The sequence below is a fragment of the Lissotriton vulgaris genome, chromosome 6 (assembly GCF_964263255.1).
Source record: "Lissotriton vulgaris chromosome 6, aLisVul1.2, whole genome shotgun sequence".
In the NCBI taxonomy this organism is placed as follows: domain Eukaryota; kingdom Metazoa; phylum Chordata; class Amphibia; order Caudata; family Salamandridae; genus Lissotriton; species Lissotriton vulgaris.
This window is the reverse complement of record NC_141694.1, coordinates 568,613,459-568,632,089: the sequence shown is the minus strand read 5'-3', so window position 1 is coordinate 568,632,089 and position 18,631 is coordinate 568,613,459. Positions and strand designations below refer to the sequence as shown.

The window sequence follows — 18,631 nt, the reverse complement described above, 5'->3', positions numbered from 1 at the left end:
ACTTGCACCACTGGTGCATGACCTTTTGCCATTTTTGTTTTAAGGCACCGGCAGCGCATGACCGTCATTAATTAGGCCCCTTCTATTAATGTCTATGTATATGGTAGTACAACATTATTACATCCATAACCTCATTTATGTGTCATTGCAGCTATATTAGCAGTATGGTAGCATGGATGGTGCATTGTAACATACTCTTTTGCTTACCTACAAGTAGTCCATTGCCATACTGGCCATTCTTGAAGCGATCATTTATGATGCAGTTCCTGAATATGAAGGCATCATGTACACTGCCAGGGTTTTTTGCCAGCACATTTGTAAATAGTCCACGGTGATCCACAATGGCCTGTACATTGATTGAATATGTATGTTTGCGATTAATGTACAAATGTGCAGTTGCTGCCGGAGGTACTAATTGCACATGCGTACAGTCCATGGCACCCAGCACATGGGGTAAGCCTGCTATGTCATAGAATCCTTGCTTTATCTCCATCTGCTGTTGTGGATTGTTGGGAAAACGGAGGTAGCGGGGTGTGAGATGGATGATGGCATCCAGGACAGTTGGCAGGAATGATGAGAAAGCTGGCTGGGATATTCCTGCCACTTTGGCAACTGTTGTCTGAAAGGAGCCCGACGCTAGCATGTGCAACACAGCCAGGAGCTTTGCCTGTGGCGGTATGTTGGTAGGCCTGTTGGTTCCTACCTCTAGCCTTGGTCCAATGAGTCGCAGTAGATGTTCAATGGTCTGCTTCTTCAGGCGGAATAGACTTATGACCTCCTCATCCCTGAGGCCTCTCAGGACGCTCCTTGGACGGAATAAGCGCTCCTTTCTGCGGCGTTGCCTTGGGGGGGGGGGGGGGGGATTTTGAGGGGCAGGGGGGTGTGGTGGGATTCCTGCAGCTAGTCTTCTCCGTCTGGCAGCTACTCGCAGCATTACGACCTCCATGGTGTGGGGATGGTTGCAGCAATGTTCACTCTGGCCTCCTCTCCTCCTCTCCTCTTGCTAAGTGCCGATGCGTCATTTCCTGTGCGTCCATTTTGTAGGCACACCAATTCCGAAGCATCCGCAACGCTGCGCCATTTCCGCCACGGATGCGTCAAAAGCGGGAAAGTTCATAAATGTGGATGCGTCACTTTTGCGCATGTTTTTCCGGGGTAACGCCCACATTGCATACATTAATATTTGCGTGTCGCAGGGCATTTTGACGCAGTGTTTTTTTAGCGCAGTAAGCTGAAAGTGACGCATCGTCGGAGATGCGTCACTTCATTAATATGGCGCATGTGTTGCGCCAACAATGCGTCATTATTTTTGACGCATTGTCGGCGCAAGCTCTTCATAAATAAGGGCCCAAGTTTTTTGCTTGCAGGCGCTGCACCTGGAGCATATTTATTTCCAAGCCTGCAAAGACAGTATCATCTTCCTGATCAGCCAAGCTGCTGGCTCTGCGTTGTGTGCGTCTTCCTATGCCCTGTGGACGTTGCCTGTCCTGAGGCCTGGACTCATGCTGTGGCTGTGCTTCTTGGAACTGTAGATTAGCATTAATGTTCTCTGCCTCGTCCTCCATTGGTGGCAGTGGCCTCACTACGTGCCGCCTCCGTCTCTTGGGAGGATTGACAGGGCTGTTCTCCTCATCTGTATCTGGCTCCTGCCCTGCATCTCCGGAGTCTGGATGGTCCCTCAATGGTCCACTGCCCGTGGGCTGGGTAATTGCTGGTGCTGTGGACAGAACAGCACACATTATTATTTGTTTCATTTGGTATTTGTAAATAAATTTCTAAGACGTTTGGGTCTACATTACTGATTGAGTTCCCTTTCCTGACCTGCACAGGCAAATTTGGCTTAGCGTGGCTGCGTAACACAACTTAGATTTACATTTCACTACATCTCCCATAATGCATTGCTCTGACTGCCTTTGGGACGGCTTTGGCTTTGAATGTGCTTCCCCTACCCTCTAGGTTGATACAGGGGGTGGGGGCGGTGGGTTGGGGTTGTGATGGCATGATTCTTACCTGCTGTGGATGCTGGTTGGTCTGAGCTGTCTAGGTCAGCCACGCCCGTCACGCTCTCTGGTGCAAGTGTACCCTCCACAAGTTCCTCCAGTGGTGTAGATTCAGGCACAGTTGATGTTCCCCCACCGGTGATCTGTGACTACTCCATCCTGGCAGCTAGCTTTTCCTTGGAGCGCTGGCGCAGATCACACCCGCGCTTGCGTAGCACCTCTACACTCCTGTGAGTAACTCCCAGAGCATTTACTTTTCATGGTGTGCCTGGAGCAGTCTTCAGTCTCACTCACTCCCTCTCTGTGAGTCTCCCTCTACAAACACTGTTGCAGCATGGGTAGTCTGTTACTTCCTGGTGGTGATGTCATCAGACTGCACCAGTGTTCCGATTGGCTGTTTTGCGAAAATCGCAATTTTGCGATTTTTTCCGGTTTAAGGAATCGCTTTTCACGTTCTCGCAGTTAATTAGCGATTTTTACTGAGTCGCTAATTATTTGCGATTTTTTTTTTTTTTTTTTTTAATTCGGAATCAGCGATTCGGTAAAAATCGCTAATTCCGATTCTCAAATCTTGTCCTACATACATATGGCCCTTAGTGCTGTCCAGCACTTCAACAGTCGTGCAATGGCCGGGAACGTGAACCACCATGTTGGGACATGCCGAAACAAAGGCTGCTTCTCTAGTTCCACCAAAAAGTAAAACTTTCAACTCGGCTGTTCACTTTGCGGAAGAAGAGAAAAGGCTGTAGACTTTTAGAATGAAGGATTCTACCTCCATTTAAAATCCATTAATGGCTTGTTTAGCACAGTTATGCACGATATGGGCAGACCAGTTTGCAGGCAGAATGTCTCCATTTGCGTCTTTCAAGAGCTGGGACAGAACACAGAATTATGTCGTCCATAGTTGATGCATGCGTTGTACACACAGTATGCAGCAATATGCTCCATTTTCAACCCATGGCTATTTAATTGTGATCTGCTGAGCAATAGCTGTAGCAGTCCCTGTGGCATCCTCATAAAAATACAGCAGAGTGTAGGCCACACCGGAGGTGAAATTAGAGTGCAGCAACAAAAGTGGGTCGAGTTTAATGTTACCTTTGTTTGAGGCATCACTGCAAATGGAAAAATATCCATCTTTTAAATCTTCGTGTGCTTGCCGTAACAATAGAGGTGCAAGCACATTCATAGTGATGCTCGATGCCTTTGTGCGGCCACAGGCTGCTTTCATCACGATGGATGAGTCGGGATACATTAATTTGCTTAGCTTGATGCCACAATCCAGGGAGCGGTAGGAAATGTGATGCTTCACAGCATGGTACACCTGAGTCACCTCTGCAGCATGACCTAAAATGAAAATAAAATACACAAGGGTATAAGCACGCAAATAAAATCACGGTAAAGGCAATCTGACTTGGTAAAGGCAATCTGACTTGGTAAACACTGCTGCACATTTAAATAAAGTAACAGAAAATTGTTAGATGGCTTGCCTATTCAGTTTGGGAGTCTTATAGTGTGACAAAGCAAGAAGAGTGTACAAGAATTACATAACCTACGTCGCTTTATGATGAAGCAATCAATGACTTTGGATACTTCTGGCTGGAAGCTTGGTTGCAGGTAAGATGAAATTGTGGCCATCTTTGCCTTTCTTGAGATATTTTTCTTATGCTGTGCTCCTGCCTCATGGGTTTTGATATCACACACTCCTCCATGGGCAATGGAAAAATCTTTATTGCAGAGGTTGCACCTGGCCTTGTACACATCTTCTGACACCTTCTGGATGTTGTGGTGTGAAAGTTCCCATTCTGGTCTGTACTTCACAAAACGCATTTTTGCTCGTTTCTTGGGTAGCTCTTGCAAGGAGTTTGCCTGACATGTAGATGATACATCCGAATATACCCAGCTATCCAATGTGAAGAATTCCTCTGCAGCACCTTCGCCCGTCTCATAATCAGACCTTGCGTTTTTTCCCCTAAAGCACTCTGGACAATACCCAACATATTTGGGGACTCATTAGGATGGCGGATGGAAGTGCGACCGCATTCCTGGAGAAGGCGGAAAATGCCTTTTCCGTGTCCGCCTGCCGCGGTCTTTCCGTCCGCCATATTAGGATTGTAAACACTGTCAAAAATCTGCACGACGGAAGAGCACGCACCGCCGCCGAACTACACCCGACCCCGCGGCGGACGTAACCAATCCAGAGACACCGCCGTACGGACTGACGTCAACGACCGTCCCCCAAATCACGATGGCGGAAAACACACATAAAACTGCTGCGGAAAAACAACCTGCCTGAACACGGTGGATTCCCCACAGCGAAGAAAGCACACATTGCAGAGATACCCACCACAAGCTGCTCGCCGTCATGGATCCAGCGCTACACGCATTTCCGATACTCTTCGCGCTCCACCACCTGCAAGTCATGGACCATCATCGACGACGACGCAGGTACGCAACACACCATTTGCTGTCTGAAGGGGGAGAACCTGCCAGGGCCATGACGTTGGGAGGGGGAGTGTCATGTTTGAGAAACCACTTTCGATCGCAAAAAGATATCCACAATTGAAGTACAGTACACAAGCAGGAATGACAACGACAAACCACTACACATGATTGAGTTGCTTTATTAAACATAATAGGGGTATCATTTCTGAGTATGCAAGAGCATGGGCACTGGGTACAACAGAGCAGGTACATCATTGGCAACACATGAGAGGGCAGAATGCAGTATCAGAACAGCAACAGGGCATTGTGGCCAACAGCAGGTATATCAGAGGCAGCACATGAGAGGGGCTAAGTGCAGCAACAGTCCATTGCACTGAACAGGTACATCAGAGGCAGCACATGAGAGGGCAGAATGCAGTATCAGAACAGCAACAGGGCATTGTGGCCAACAGAGCAGGTACATCAGAGGCAGCACATGAGAGGGGCCAGGTGCATCAACAGTCCATGGCATCGAACAGGTACATCAGAGGCAGCACAAGCGAGGGCAGAATGCAGTATCAGAACAGCAACAGGGCATTGTGGCCAACCGAGCAGGGACATCAGAGGCAGCACATGAGAGGGGCTAAGTGCATCAACAGTCCATGGCATCGAATAGGTGATCAGAGGCAGCACATGAGAGGGGCTAAGTGCATCAACAGTCCATGGCATCGAAAAGGTACATCAGAGGCAGCACATGAGAGGGGCTAAGTGCATCAACAGTCTTAAACGACTATAAAACTTTAAAACCTCAAGAGTATTTAGATCAAGGATTTAAACAGAAGACTAAAGAAAAATTCCTAAAGCTGCGGTTAGGCATTCTTCCAATTCTCCCTCATCTGGCTCCATGGAAGAGGACTCAGGTCGACCAATCTTGCCGACTCTGCAAAACAGGCCCTGAAGAACTCGTCCACACAATATGTATTTGTCCCAGTTTAATGGACTTAAGGAGAACCCTACTTCGTGCAATATGGAACCAGAAGGGGATTAGATCCTGTCGACAGGCAGTCAAACTGTGCTTCAACTCACAAGAGACCCAATTAAACTGCAGAATTACAAAATACCTTGACGCAGTGGCAAAAAGAATTATTGAAGCACAAAAAGATGTAGATGTGCAATAGCCAGTTACTGCCCTGAGCAACTCTGAGCCCACGATTCAAACGAAGCACATTAACTGACTCACCGACAATATGTACTACGCAAATAATTTTAAAAGTTTGATAACCAATTTTTATGTATTTTAAATTGTGAGTTTTAATTAACTGTGCAATAAATTTACCTTACCTTACCATGGCATCGAACAGGTACATCAGAGGCAGCCCATGAGAGGGCAGAATGCAGTATCAGAACAGCAGCAGGGCATTGTGGCCAACAGAGCAGGGACATCAGAGGCAGCACAAGTACGTGGTTCAAGGTACCCGTCCTAAGGACAACAACCATGCAAGGTGGGTTACAATGGACAATCTACACACCAAGTCAAATGACATGTGAGTGAAGGTAAATACACCTCACATCACGGAAGCTGGTGGACTGCCTGAACTACTTGCCTCTGACACATTGGTAGCACCAGAAACTGGAGTGTGAGACACAGCCACAGATCTAGTGACTGACACATGAGCCATCGACCCAGACACACTGCCAGCACCAGACATAGGAGTGTGAGACACAGCCACAGCTCTAGTGACTGACACATGAGCCATAGACCCAGACACACTGCCAGCACCAGAACCAGGAGTGTGACACACAGCCACAGATGTAGTGACTGACACATGAGCCATAGACCCAGACACACTGCCAGCACCAGAAACAGGAGAGGGCACAACTGAGACAGTGCCACTACATGATGCATGACAGCAAACAGACACAGTGCCACTATCTGACAACTGAGAGTGAACCTCTGATGTGCCACTGGGAACACCGAAATGATGAGCCACAGGGCTGTATGGGCCAGGAGGCAGGGTGGCTCTGGGAGCTGGGGATAGCTGTACTGGAGCGACATCGGGGTGGTCAGGTGTCAATGGTGTGTGTCTACGTTTCTTAGGGATATGTGAGGTCAACCTGGACATGACAGGACTGGCAAGTGGTGGGGACTCAAATGAAATATCACCCACCAAAGGTGGAGCATCTGCTGCTGGGGGTCTGCTCTCTTGGGACCTGCTGGACCCTGCTTGTCGTTTGCTGTGGGCCTGCCTTCTGGCCTCTGCATCATGTGTAATGGGGGATGCAACAACAGGGTACTCCTTCCTCTGCTTCTGACGGGCCTGGATGGGAGTGGAGGTATGGGGGAACTCCACCGCGGTTTCCGTTCCTTTGACAACATCAGCCTCAGTGCAGCCAAGGGTGATGTATGCCTGTCCTTGATGGAGATAGTGTCTATGGGAGAAGCCTTGTCCCTTGGATGTGCCTTGGCCGTAGGAGGAGTCTTGTCTCTGGACTTTCCCTGTTCCCTGGACGGTGCCCTGTCCCTGGCTGCAGACATGTCCTTTGGAGTGTACCTGTCTCTAGAAGCGACCTTGTCCCTGGGAGTGTCCCTGCTCTTGGGAGTCGCCCATTCCTTACTATTGTCCTTGTCCTTGGGAGTGTCCCTATTCTTTTGATGTGCCTTTGCCTTTGTAATGTCCTTGTCCCTGCTCTTGGGAGTCGCCCCTTCCTTAGTATTGTCCTTGGGAGTGTCCCTGCTCTTTTGAGGTGGCTTTGCCTTTGTAGTGGCCTTGTCCCTGCTCTTGGGAGTCGCCCCTTCCTTAGTAGTGTCCTTGTCCTTGGGAGTGTCCCTGCTCTTTTGAGGTGGCTTTGTCTTTGTAGTGTCCTTGTCCAAGGGAGTGTCCCAGGACTTGGGTGTTTCCCTTGCCTTGGGAGTACCATTTGTGTGGGATGCCTGTGTAGCATGTGAAGCCATTTCCCCCAACACCCCTTGGGGATCCTGTGTGTGAACTCCAGTGTATCTCACGTCGTCTTTGATAACAGATTTTCCTGTCCTAGGGGATGGTGTCTGCGCCCTCCGTGCCCTGCTGTGCTGCCTGTGGCTGCTTCTAGTGCAATAACGTGTAAAAGAGTCCTGGTCAGAAAATTCACTCCCCCCTGAGACATCAAGTGGTGTAGATGGGGGAACAGAAGTAGCACCCTGTCTGTGTGACTGTACAATGGCAGAAGACACAGTGTTTGCCAATGACTGGACTATTCTGTGTAGACCAGCAACATCGCCATGCATCCCCTCCATGAGTGTCTCAACAGGGACAAACAATGTTAGCCTGCAAAACTTTTGTGTTTGTATATTCAGCTGAGTCAGACTATGACATATGTTGACCAAAGTCACTTTTGGGCCTTGTGTAATGTCACTTTTGTGCCTAGAGTCAGCGAAGCATGGGTCAGATTCAGACTTATGCAGACCTAATGTCTCCCATCTCCCTCCTCCCGTATTTCTCAACATTAATGGAGGACCATGTCACCCGATGTCTGTCACACTACATCGAATCCTCCTGTCACATGGAGCCCAATCAAGGCGGCTTCAGACCTGCCCACTCAACAGAGGCAGTTATTTTGCCAGTCTTGTACACACTCAGGAGTAACGCGGACGCAGGGTCCCCCCAAGCCCTCTTACTCCTGGACCTGTCGTCCGCGTTCGACACGGTGGACCATAACATCCTTCTCCACCTTGTCAAACATGCAGGCATCCAGGGAACCGCTCTTGAGTGTGTCAAGTCCTTCCTAACTGGAAGAACTGAAACGGTGCACCTAGGACCCTATACTGAAACAAAAACCCCCACGTCCTGTGGAGTCCCACAGGCCTCCTCCCTTTCACCACTCCTGTCCAATCTATACCTCTGGCCGCTGATCCATTCTCTACAGAAATGGAACATTATTGGCTATTACTACGCTGACGACTTACAGATCATCCTCCCGCTCAATTCACCTCATGCCATCAACACGTTCCACGCTGTCATGATCCACATCCAATTATGGATGTACCAGAACCAATTGAAGCTTGACCCTAGGAAAACGGAGCTCCTCCTCCCTGGACTCAGATATGGCCACTGTGGCCCTCAGTTCTGGCCCTCAGAGCTAGGTTCCCCCCCAGCCCCGGTAAAATCAGTAAAGGGTGTGGGAGTCATCATTGACGCTGAACTCTCCATCAGGGGACAAGTGGGTGCGCTAGTTTCTTCCTCTATGTACCAGCTCCGGAAGATCGGTACAGTCAGTCACTTACTCCCTCCCACCGCACTTACCCAAGTGGTGTTCTCACTCTTGCTCTCCCGCCTGGACTTTGTGGTGGGTAAGTCCCACAGGTACAGGTGTAGATAAGTAGACACCGCAGACCAATTCAGGTACTTGTAGTTGATGTTTCTTAGCATAAGTAATGGTCAGGATAACAGCCCCATCAGGAGCAGCCCACTGGCCGCTCAGCCCATCCTTAACTGACACCCTGATGCATTCAACATTCCACACAGACTAGGATTCCAATAAGAATGCACACACACAGGGCTGAGCAGCTGGATGCAAGTACATAAACATTACATGAGGATACTACAGACTTCTCGAAGTCCATCTACTATGGTCTCCAACAATCCCTGCCACACCGCCTCCAAGTTGTCCAGATTCAAGCAGCCCGTCTAATTCACATTACACACAGATGGCAATCAACCAAACCTCTACTCCACAGTCTTCACTGTTTCCCAATAGACCAGAGGGCATCTTTTAAGGTGACCTGTCTCACATTCTAAGCCCTCCACTGGTCCCGCCCCACGTTTCTCAAATATCTTATCTGCCCTCACCGCACAACACGAACCCTCGAATCAGCTCACCGTCATCTGGTAGTCACTCCCAATACTAAAACCCAGAAATTTGGTGGTCGCACAATTTGTCATCTGGCTCCTGGGCTTTGGGATCTCCTTCCTCTCTCCTTCAAATCCTCCCCTTCCCTTCTGAACTTCTGGAAATCGCTTCAAACACACCTTTTCCCTTCCCTGGGCTAAATCTCCGCCACTCACGCTTCCTTCCACACTCACTCTGTCTTATGGCGCCAGGAAGCCTATGGTGTCAGTGCACTCTATAAATGTCACCTATGAGAAGATAAGATCAGATAACATTACTTTTCTGCGTCTAGTCAGGAATGCATGGGTCAGATTCTGGAGTTGGCAGACCTATCGTCACTTTTGTGCGCGGAGTCAGGAATGCATGGGTCAGATACTGAGGTAGGCAGACCCAAAGTCACTTTTGTGTGTTGAGTCATGAATGCATGGATAAGATTATGAAGTAGGATACACTAACTTCATTTATGTGCCTACCACATTTGTTGATTTATGCAAACTTGTGTGAGCACTGACGGCTACTTTTTCATGGATGGTCATATTTTGACGCACATCCACTGTGTAACATGTTGATGATTGTAATGTTTGTCCTATTACTTATTTTCTTTCATCATGACTTTGCAACATTGAATTGAAACTGCACTTGTATAGCGCTATCTACCCGGAGGCCTCGTAGCGCTTATGACTGGAGACTTATTTAACGCGGGCTCGGGTAGATCAGCAGGATTTAGCAAACAGGTGACTTTTCAGGGCTTTCCTGAAGGAAAGATGATTGGTAGCTCCTCTAAGGGTTAAAGGAAGAGTGTTCCAGAATTTAGCCGCAGTGTGTGAAAAGGAGCGGCCTCCCCAGCGGGCTTTCCTGACTTGGTGGAGGAGGCCAGCTGGAGGGTACCGGATCGGAGGGAGCGTGACGGAACATAGGGAGTGACAAAGGGGTGTAAAATTGCAGGGCCAAGGTGATGAAAGGCTTTGTGAAGAGTGCACATAGCCTTGAATTGTACTCTGGCTGCTATGGGGAGCCAGTGAAGTTCCCTTAGGGCATTCCTTGCTGACTGCCAGCGAGGGAGGTTGTAGAGCAGGCGGGCTGCACTGTTTTGGGTGACTTGGAGCTTCTGGATGACAAAGGAGGGGGCTCCCATATAGAGGACGTTCCCATATAGAGGACGTTCCCATAGTCCAGGCGAGATAGTATGAGAGCCTGGACTAGGATCCTCCTTGCCTGAAATGGAAGCAGAGGGAGCACCTTCCGCAGCATCCTCATCAATCCAAAACAGGTGGCTGCGGTCTTTGTGGCTTGGGCTGAGAAGTTCAGGGCTGTGTCAAACCAAATCCCCAAGCTTTTTATTTGGGTCTTGGGAGCTGGGGGCAAGCCCAAACATGGTGGCCAGATGGAAGCAAAGACAGAGGGGGAGGGGTTACCCAATAAGATGACATCTGTCTTCTCCCCGTTAAGTTTTAAACAGGAAGATTGCATCCATCTGGCAACAGCCTCTAGACAGGGGCCTAGGGTGTTGGACGATACCTCCGAGTGGTCTAAAGAGACCACCAGTTGGGTATCGTCCGCGTAGGTGATAATACGCACACCGAAGGGTTGGACAATCCTGTCTAGGGGTTCCATGTAGGTGTTAAACAGGGTGGGGCTCAGGGAAGAGCCCTGAGGAACCCCGCACCTGAGAGTATGTTTAGGCGACACTGCCTCGCCCTCAAAGACATGGAAGAAGCGGTCAGTCAGGAAGGATGTCAGCCAGTCCAGAGCCGGGCCCGACACGCCCATGTCCGCCAGTCATTGTAATAGCGTGACATGGTTGACCGTGTCGAACGCGGTGCTGAGGTCTAATAAGATGATGGCAACTTTGCCACCCTGGTCTAACACTGCTCTTGCTTCCTCTATTACCGCTAGGAGGGCGGTTTCGGTCCCATGTAGGGGGCGAAACCCTGTCTGAGAGGCACGTAGAAGGCTATTTGACTCCAAATAGTTCATCAGGGTGTTATTTACGTGCCTCTCAAGCAGTTTGCTCAGCCAAGGGAGCAGGGAAATAGGACGATAATTCCCCAAGTTGGATTGGTCGAGATTGGGCTTCTTCAACAAGGCCCTCACCATCGCGCACTTCCATGAGGGAGGTACGGATTTAGAGGAGATGGAAGTGTTGAGAACGTCCAATAAGACCGGGCGAATTATGTCCATGGCCTTAATAAGGGTCTGAGGGGGTGCTGAATCGTTAGGGGAGCCTGAAGTGACTTTGAGGATGAGTCTATCTAGAGCCGGAATGTCTAAGGGTGGGATTGTGTCAAGCCTACACTGGACAGGGATATCGGAGGTGGGGGAAATAGGGGGTTCCAAGTCATTGTTAACATCCCCAAAAGAGGAGTATATAGTCTGTATTTTTCCAGAGAAAAAATCAGCCAGCTCATTGCAGCGGTTTTGGGCACCATCAGCAGAGGGGCATTACGCAATTTAAAAAATTTCCCTTGGGGCGTTAGCGGCTGCATTAATTTTGCTGCCGTAGAAGGAGGCTTGTGCCGTCTTTATCTCCTGTTTATAGAGCCTGATGGCAGCTCTATAATCATCCTTCCTAGACTTGGAGTAGTCCTGTCTCCAAGCTCTTTCATATTTGCGACAGGCTAATTTCATGGTCTTGAGAGTGGGAGTAAACCATGGGGCAGCTCTAGGTCTTTTCGTGAGGTTGCTGGCCTGTACAGGGAGGACCGTGTCAAGTGTGGAAGAGATCCAATCATCAAAATTGTTGGCTGCTGTAATGGGATTCAGCACCTTCCCGGGTATGTCTTTAACCAGGGCGGCTTCCCAGGCGGGGAGGGGAAGTGAGGACCATTTCCTACCTCGATGTTTAACGAGGCCGCAAGTGGAGGGAGAAAGATTGGTGCGCCAAGTGAAGGGTATTAAAAAATGATCCGTCCAGGGTAATGGGACAGGGGGTTTGACCAAGAGATCACGAATATTGCTGTAGATGCGGTCCAGCAAGTGACCTCTATTGTGGGTTGCAAGAAATCCCTTTTGGTGTAAATCCAGCGCGTGAAGATTGGAACAGAGGGTATTGTACTTAGTTATTATTTTTCCTGCTGTGTGATTTCATTATGTGGACTCATCTTCACCAGTGCTTTATTAAATTTCTGCACCACAACATATGGATGGTAAATGTTGCTTTTTGACAATTGTGAATTTAGACCCTAATTTATGATGTTTTTGCGTACAATATTACTGCATGCATTCCTGCGGCACTTCCCTACAGCAAGCAAATAGGGTGGGAAGGTGCTGTGTCTATGACATATGGGAGATTAATGTGCTTTTCATGTGCGCTGACGCACAATGGCCGGCCTGCCTACCTGCACTATGTATGCTGTGTTGCATGGATGAATATATTTGTACAGGAAGGGTCACCTTCATACACATGTGCATTCATACCCTGCACACCGAGACACATGCACTATGGTGCCAGGGTACCTGTGTTGGCCAGACACTGGTGGGTGTGGCCATTGCAGGTGAAATTGCAAGGCAGTACAATGTAAATGGATGTGTGGCCTGATGTTTGTCTGATGTCAGCCTCCAGACATGAGAGTAAGTGTCATGTATTAACTCCACATATGAGAATGTCATGCAAATTGCAGTGTAAATTATTGTAAAATCATCATGCAGAAGGTACAAAAGGTTGTATGAAGTATTTTTATTAGTGCAAACATAAATCTAGATGCATAATGAGGATGTTATTTTTGACATTCTTAAAAAAAAAAATACGCACTATCTCAGCACGTCTACGGATGCCTGCTGCTGTGCTTTGATTTACAGGAGCATGCCCATCCTGCTGGTCATCCTCGGGCATTTCTGGATTTAAATCAGGATCATCATCCCAGGGGACATGTGTGAGAACACAAATGTTGTGCAGTATTGCACAAGCCAAAATTATTTTGCACACTGTCTGTGGTGAATACAGCATGCGTCCACCAGACTTGTCCAGGCGCTGAAACCTGGCCTTGAGCGGACCAAATGTTCTTTCCACAATGTTCCTTGTCCTGCAATGTGCTTGGTTGTACGCTACTTCCTGTGGTGTCTGTGGGTTTCCATACGGTGTCATCACCCACGGCTGAATGCCATACCCCTGGTCAGCTGTAATGGAATAAATGAGAAGGTACAATGAAAAGTTTGAAATGGTTGTGGTAAACTAGAGGCCATATGTTGTGGGTAATATTTCATTTGGCAGTGTCCATTGGGCATGGATGTTGCAGAGAACACACCCAGGGACTCACATGCAAGACACCTTTGGCACATAGTTATGCTGTGCAATGGACACATATTTGGAAGGACATGCATTGACTCCCTATATGCCTCTACATGACCTTGGGCCTCATTTATGAGGGACTTGCACCACTGGTGCGTGACCTTTTGCCATTTTTGCTTTAAGGCACCTGCAGCGCATGACCGTCATTAATTAGGCCCCTTCTATTAATGTCTATGTATATGGTAGTACAACATTATTACATCCATAACCTCATTTATGCGTCATTGCAGCTATATTAGCAGTATGGTAGCATGGATGGTGCATTGTATCATACTCTTTTGCTTACCTACAAGTAGTCCATTGCCATACTGGCCATTCTTGAAGCGATCATTTATGATGCAGTTCCTGAATATGAAGGCATCATGTACACTGCCAGGGTATTTTGCCAGCACATTTGTAAATAGTCCACGGTGATCCACAATGGCCTGTACATTGATTGAATATGTATGTTTGCGATTAATGTACAAATGTGCAGTTGCTGCCGGAGATACTAATTGCACATGCGTACAGGCCATGGCACCCAGCACATGGGGTAAGCCTGCTATGTCATAGAATCCTTGCTTTATCTCCATCTGCTGTTGTGGATTGTTGGGAAAAACGGAGGAAGCGGGGTGTGAGATGGATGATGGCATCCAGGACAGTTGGCAGGAATGATGAGAAAGCTGGCTGGGATATTCCTGCCACTTTGGCAACTGTTGTCTGAAAGGAGCCCGACGCTAGCATGTGCAACACAGCCAGGAGCTTTGCCTGTGGCGGTATGTTGGTAGGCCTGTTGGTTCCTACCTCTAGCCTTGGTCCAATGAGTCGCAGTAGATGTTCAATGGTCTGCTTCTTCAGGCGGAATAGACTTATGACCTCCTCATCCCTGAGGCCTCTCAGGACGCTCCTTGGACGGAATAACCGCTCCTTTCTGCGGCGTTGCCTTGGGGGGGGGGGGGTGGATTTTGAGGGGCAGGGGGGTGTGGTGGGATTCCTGCAGCTAGTTGTCTCCGTCTGGCAGCTACTCGCAGCATTACGACCTCCATGGTGTGGGGATGGTTGCAGCAATGTTCACTCTGGCCTCCTCTCCTCCTCTCCTCTTGCTATGTGCCGATGCGTCATTTCCTGCGCGTCCATTTTGTAGGCGCACCAATTCCGAAGCATCCGCAACGCTGCGCCATTTCCGCCACGGATGCGTCAAAAGCGTGAAAGTTCATAAATGTGGATGCGTCACTTTTGCGCATGTTTTTCCGGGGTAACGCCCACATTGCATACATTAATATTTGCGTGTCGCAGGGCATTTTGACGCAGTGTTTTTTTGGCTCAGTAAGCTGAAAGTGACGCATCGTCGGAGATGCGTCACTTCATTAATATGGCGCATGTGTTGCGCCAACAATGCGTCATTATTTTTGACGCATTGTCGGCGCAAGCTCTTCATAAATAAGGGCCCAAGTTTTTAGCTTGCAGGCGCTGCACCTGGAGCATATTTATTTCCAAGCCTGCAAAGACAGTATCATCTTCCTGATCAGCCAAGCTGCTGGCTCTGCGTTGTGTGTGTCTTCCTATGCCCTGTGGACGTTGCCTGTCCTGAGGCCTGGTCTCATGCTGTGGCTGTGCTTCTTGGAACTGCAGATTAGCATTAATGTCCTTTGCCTCGTCCTCCATTGGTGGCAGTGGCCTCACTACGTGCCGCCTCCGTCTCTTGGGAGGATTGACAGGGCTGTTCTCCTCATCTGTATCTGGCTCCTGCCCTGCATCTCCGGAGTCTGGATGGTCCCTCAATGGTCCACTGCCTGTGGGCTGGGTAATTGCTGGTGCTGTGGACAGAACAGCACACATTATTATTTGTTTCATTTGGTATTTGTAAATAAATTTCTAAGACGTTTGGGTCTACATTACTGGTTGATTTCCCTTCCCTGACCTGCACAGGCAAATTTGGCTTAGCGTGGCTGCGTAACACAACTTAGATTTACATTTCACTACATCTCCCATAATGCATTGCTCTGACTGCCTTTGGGACTGCTTTGGCTTTGAATGTGCTTCCCCTACCCTCTAGGTTGATACAGGGGGTGGGGGCGGGGGGTTGGGGTTGTGATGGCATGATTCTTACCTGCTGTGGATGCTGGTTGGTCCGAGCTGTCTAGGTCAGCCACGCCCGTCACGCTCTCTGGTGCAAGTGTACCCTCCACTAGTTCCTCCAGTGGTGTAGATTCAGGCACAGTTGATGTTCCCCCACCGGTGATCTGTGACTGCTCCATCCTGGCAGCTAGCTTTTCCTTGGAGCGCTGGCGCAGATCATACCAGCGCTTGCGTAGCACCTCTACACTCCTGTGAGAAACTCCCAGAGCATTTACTTTTCATGGTGTGCCTGGAGCAGTCTTCAGTCTCACTCACTCCCTCTCAGTGAGTCTCCCTCTACAAACACTGTTGCAGCATGGGTAGTCTGTTACTTCCTGGTGGTGATGTCATCAGACTGCACCAGTGTTCCGATTGGCTGTTTTTAAAAAAAAACGCAAAATTGCGATTTTTCCCGTTAAGGAATCGCAATTTTGCGATTTTTTCCGGTTTAAGGAATCATTCACGTTCTCGGAGTTAATTAGCGATTTTTACTGAGTCGCTAATTATTTGCGATTTTTTTGATTCGGAATCAGCGATTCGGTAAAAATCGCTAATTCCGATTCTCAAATCTTGTCCTACATACATATGGCCCTTAGTGCTGTCCAGCACTTCAACAGTCGTGCAATGGCCGGGAACGTATACCACCATGTTGGGACATGCCGAAACAAAGGCTGCTTCTCTAGTTCCACCAAAAAGTAAAACTTTCAACTCAGCTGTTCACTTTGCGGAAGAAGAGAAAAGGCTGTAGACTTTTAGAATGAAGGATTCTACCTCCATTTAAAATCCATTAATGGCTTGTTTAGCACAGTTTTGCACGATATGGGCAGACCAGTTTGCAGGCAGAATGTCTCCATTTGCTTCTTTCAAGAGCTGGGACAGAACACAGAATTATGTCGTCCATAGTTGATACATGCGTTGTACACACAGTATGCAGCAATATGCTCCATTTTCAACCCATGGCTATTTAATTGTGATCTGCTGAGCAATAGCTGTAGCAGTCCCTGTGGCATCCTCATAAAAATCCAGCAGAGTGTAGGCCACACCGGAGGTGAAATTAGAGTGCAGCAACAAAAGTGGGTAGAGTTTAATGTTACCTTTGTTTGAGGCATCACTGCAAATGGAAAAATATCCATCTTTTAAATCTTCGTGTGCTTGCGGTAACAATAGAGGTACAAGCACATTCATAGTGATGCTCGATGCCTTTGTGCGGCCACAGGCTGCTTTCATCACAATGGATGAGTCGGGATACATTAATTTGCTTAGCTTGATGCCACAATCCAGGGAGCGGTAGGAAATGTGATGCTTCACAGCATGGTACACCTGAGCCACCTCTGCAGCAAGACCTAAAATGAAAAAAAAAATTCACAACGGTATAAGCACGCAAATAAAATCACGGTAAAGGCAATCTGACTTGGTAAAGGCAATCTGACTTGGTAAACACTGCTGCACATTTAAATAAAGTAACAGAAAATTGTTAGATGGCTTGCCTATTCAGTTTGGGAGTCTTAGAGTGTGACAAAGCAAGAAGAGTGTACAAGAATTACATAACCTACGTCGCTTTATGATGAAGCAATAAATGACTTTGGATACTTCTGGCTGGAAGCTTGGTTGCAGGTAAGATGAAATTGTGGCCATCTTTGCCTTTCTTGAGATATTTTTCTTATGCTGAGCTCCTGCCTCATTGGTTTTGATATCACACACTCCTCCATGGGCAATGGAAAAGTCTTTATTGCAGAGGTTGCACCTGGCCTTGTACACATCTTCTGACACCTTCTGGATGTTGTGGTGTGAAAGTTCCCATTCTGGTCTGTACTTCACAAAACGCATTTTTGCTCGTTTCTTGGGTAGCTCTTGCAAGGAGTTTGCCTGCGATGTAGATGATGCATCCGAATATACCCCGCTATCCAATGTGAAGAATTCCTCTGCAGCACCTTCGCCCGTCTCATAATCAGACATTGCGTTTTTTCCCCTAAAGCACTCTGGACAATACCCAACATATTTGGGGGCTCATTAGGATGGCGGATGGAAGTGCGACCGCAGTCCTGGAGAAGGCGGAAAATGCCTTTTCCGTGTCCGCCTGCCGCGGTCTTTCCGTCCGCCATATTAGGATTGTAAACACTGTCAAAAATCTGCACGACGGAAGAGCATGCACCGCCGCCGAACTACACCCGACCCCGCGGCGGACGTAACCAATCCAGAGACACCGCCAAAAAGATATACACAATTGAAGTACAGTACACAAGCAGGAATGATAACGACAAACCACTACACATGATTGAGTTGCTTTATTAAACATAATAGGGGTTTCATTTCTGAGTATGCAAGAGCATGGGCACTGGGTACAACAGAGCAGGTACATCATTGGCAACACATGAGAGGGCAGAATGCAGTATCAGAACAGCAACAGGGCATTTTGGCCAAAAGAGCAGGTACATCAGAGGCAGCACATGAGAGGGGCTAAGTGCAGCAACAGTCCATGGCATCGAACAGGTACATCAGAGGCAGCACATGAGAGGGGCTAAGTGCATCAACAGTCCATTGCACTGAACAGGTACATCAGAGGCAGCACATGAGAGGGCAGAATGCAGTATCAGAACAGCAACAGGGCATTGTGGCCAACAGAGCAGGTACATCAGAGGCAGCACATGAGGGGCCAGGTGCATCAACAGTCCATGGCATCGAACAGGTACATCAGAGGCAGCACATGAGAGGGCAGAATGCAGTATCAGAACAGCAACAGGGCATTGTGGCCAACAGAGCAGGTACATCAGAGGCAGCACATGAGAGGGGATAAGTGCATCAACAGTCCATGGCATCGAATAGGTGATCAGAGGCAGCACATGAGAGGGGCTTAGTGCATCAACAGTCCATGGCATCGAACAGGTACATCAGAGGCAGCACATGGTAGGGCAGAATGCAGTATCAGAACAGCAACAGGGCATTGTGGCCAACCGAGCAG

The 18,631-nt window shown here is 48.5% G+C and overlaps 2 protein-coding genes across 2 annotated transcripts; both read right to left on the bottom strand.

Moving 5' to 3' along the window:
- Positions 1 to 2,961: 2,961 nt before the first annotated feature.
- On the bottom strand, positions 2,962 to 15,812 carry LOC147707652 (uncharacterized). The gene is made up of 4 exons (XM_086925658.1): positions 15,665 to 15,812; positions 15,123 to 15,371; positions 3,572 to 3,979; positions 2,962 to 3,344 (listed from the first exon to the last, which is right to left on the bottom strand). The coding sequence occupies exons 1-4, from the start codon at positions 15,810 to 15,812 to the stop codon at positions 2,962 to 2,964; spliced, it is 1,188 nt and encodes a 395-aa protein (XP_086781784.1).
- Positions 15,813 to 16,632: 820 nt separating this feature from the next.
- LOC147707651 (uncharacterized) lies at positions 16,633 to 17,628 on the bottom strand. The gene is made up of 2 exons (XM_086925230.1): positions 17,244 to 17,628; positions 16,633 to 17,015 (listed from the first exon to the last, which is right to left on the bottom strand). The coding sequence occupies exons 1-2, from the start codon at positions 17,626 to 17,628 to the stop codon at positions 16,633 to 16,635; spliced, it is 768 nt and encodes a 255-aa protein (XP_086781356.1).
- Positions 17,629 to 18,631: the final 1,003 nt, after the last annotated feature.

Coding starts and splice junctions, on each gene's coding strand:
- LOC147707652 (XM_086925658.1), bottom strand. CDS start 15,812: ATGGAGCAGTCACAGATCACCGGTGGGGGAACATCAACTGTGCCTGAA. Junction 3,980..15,122: donor GGACAGGCAACGTCCACAGG/GCATAGGAAGAC, acceptor GGTATTGTCCAG/AGTGCTTTAGGGGAAAAAAC. Junction 3,345..3,571: donor AGTATCCAAAGTCATTGATT/GCTTCATCATAA, acceptor TTTTCATTTTAG/GTCATGCTGCAGAGGTGACT.
- LOC147707651 (XM_086925230.1), bottom strand. CDS start 17,628: ATGTCTGATTATGAGACGGGCGAAGGTGCTGCAGAGGAATTCTTCACA. Junction 17,016..17,243: donor AGTATCCAAAGTCATTTATT/GCTTCATCATAA, acceptor TTTTCATTTTAG/GTCTTGCTGCAGAGGTGGCT.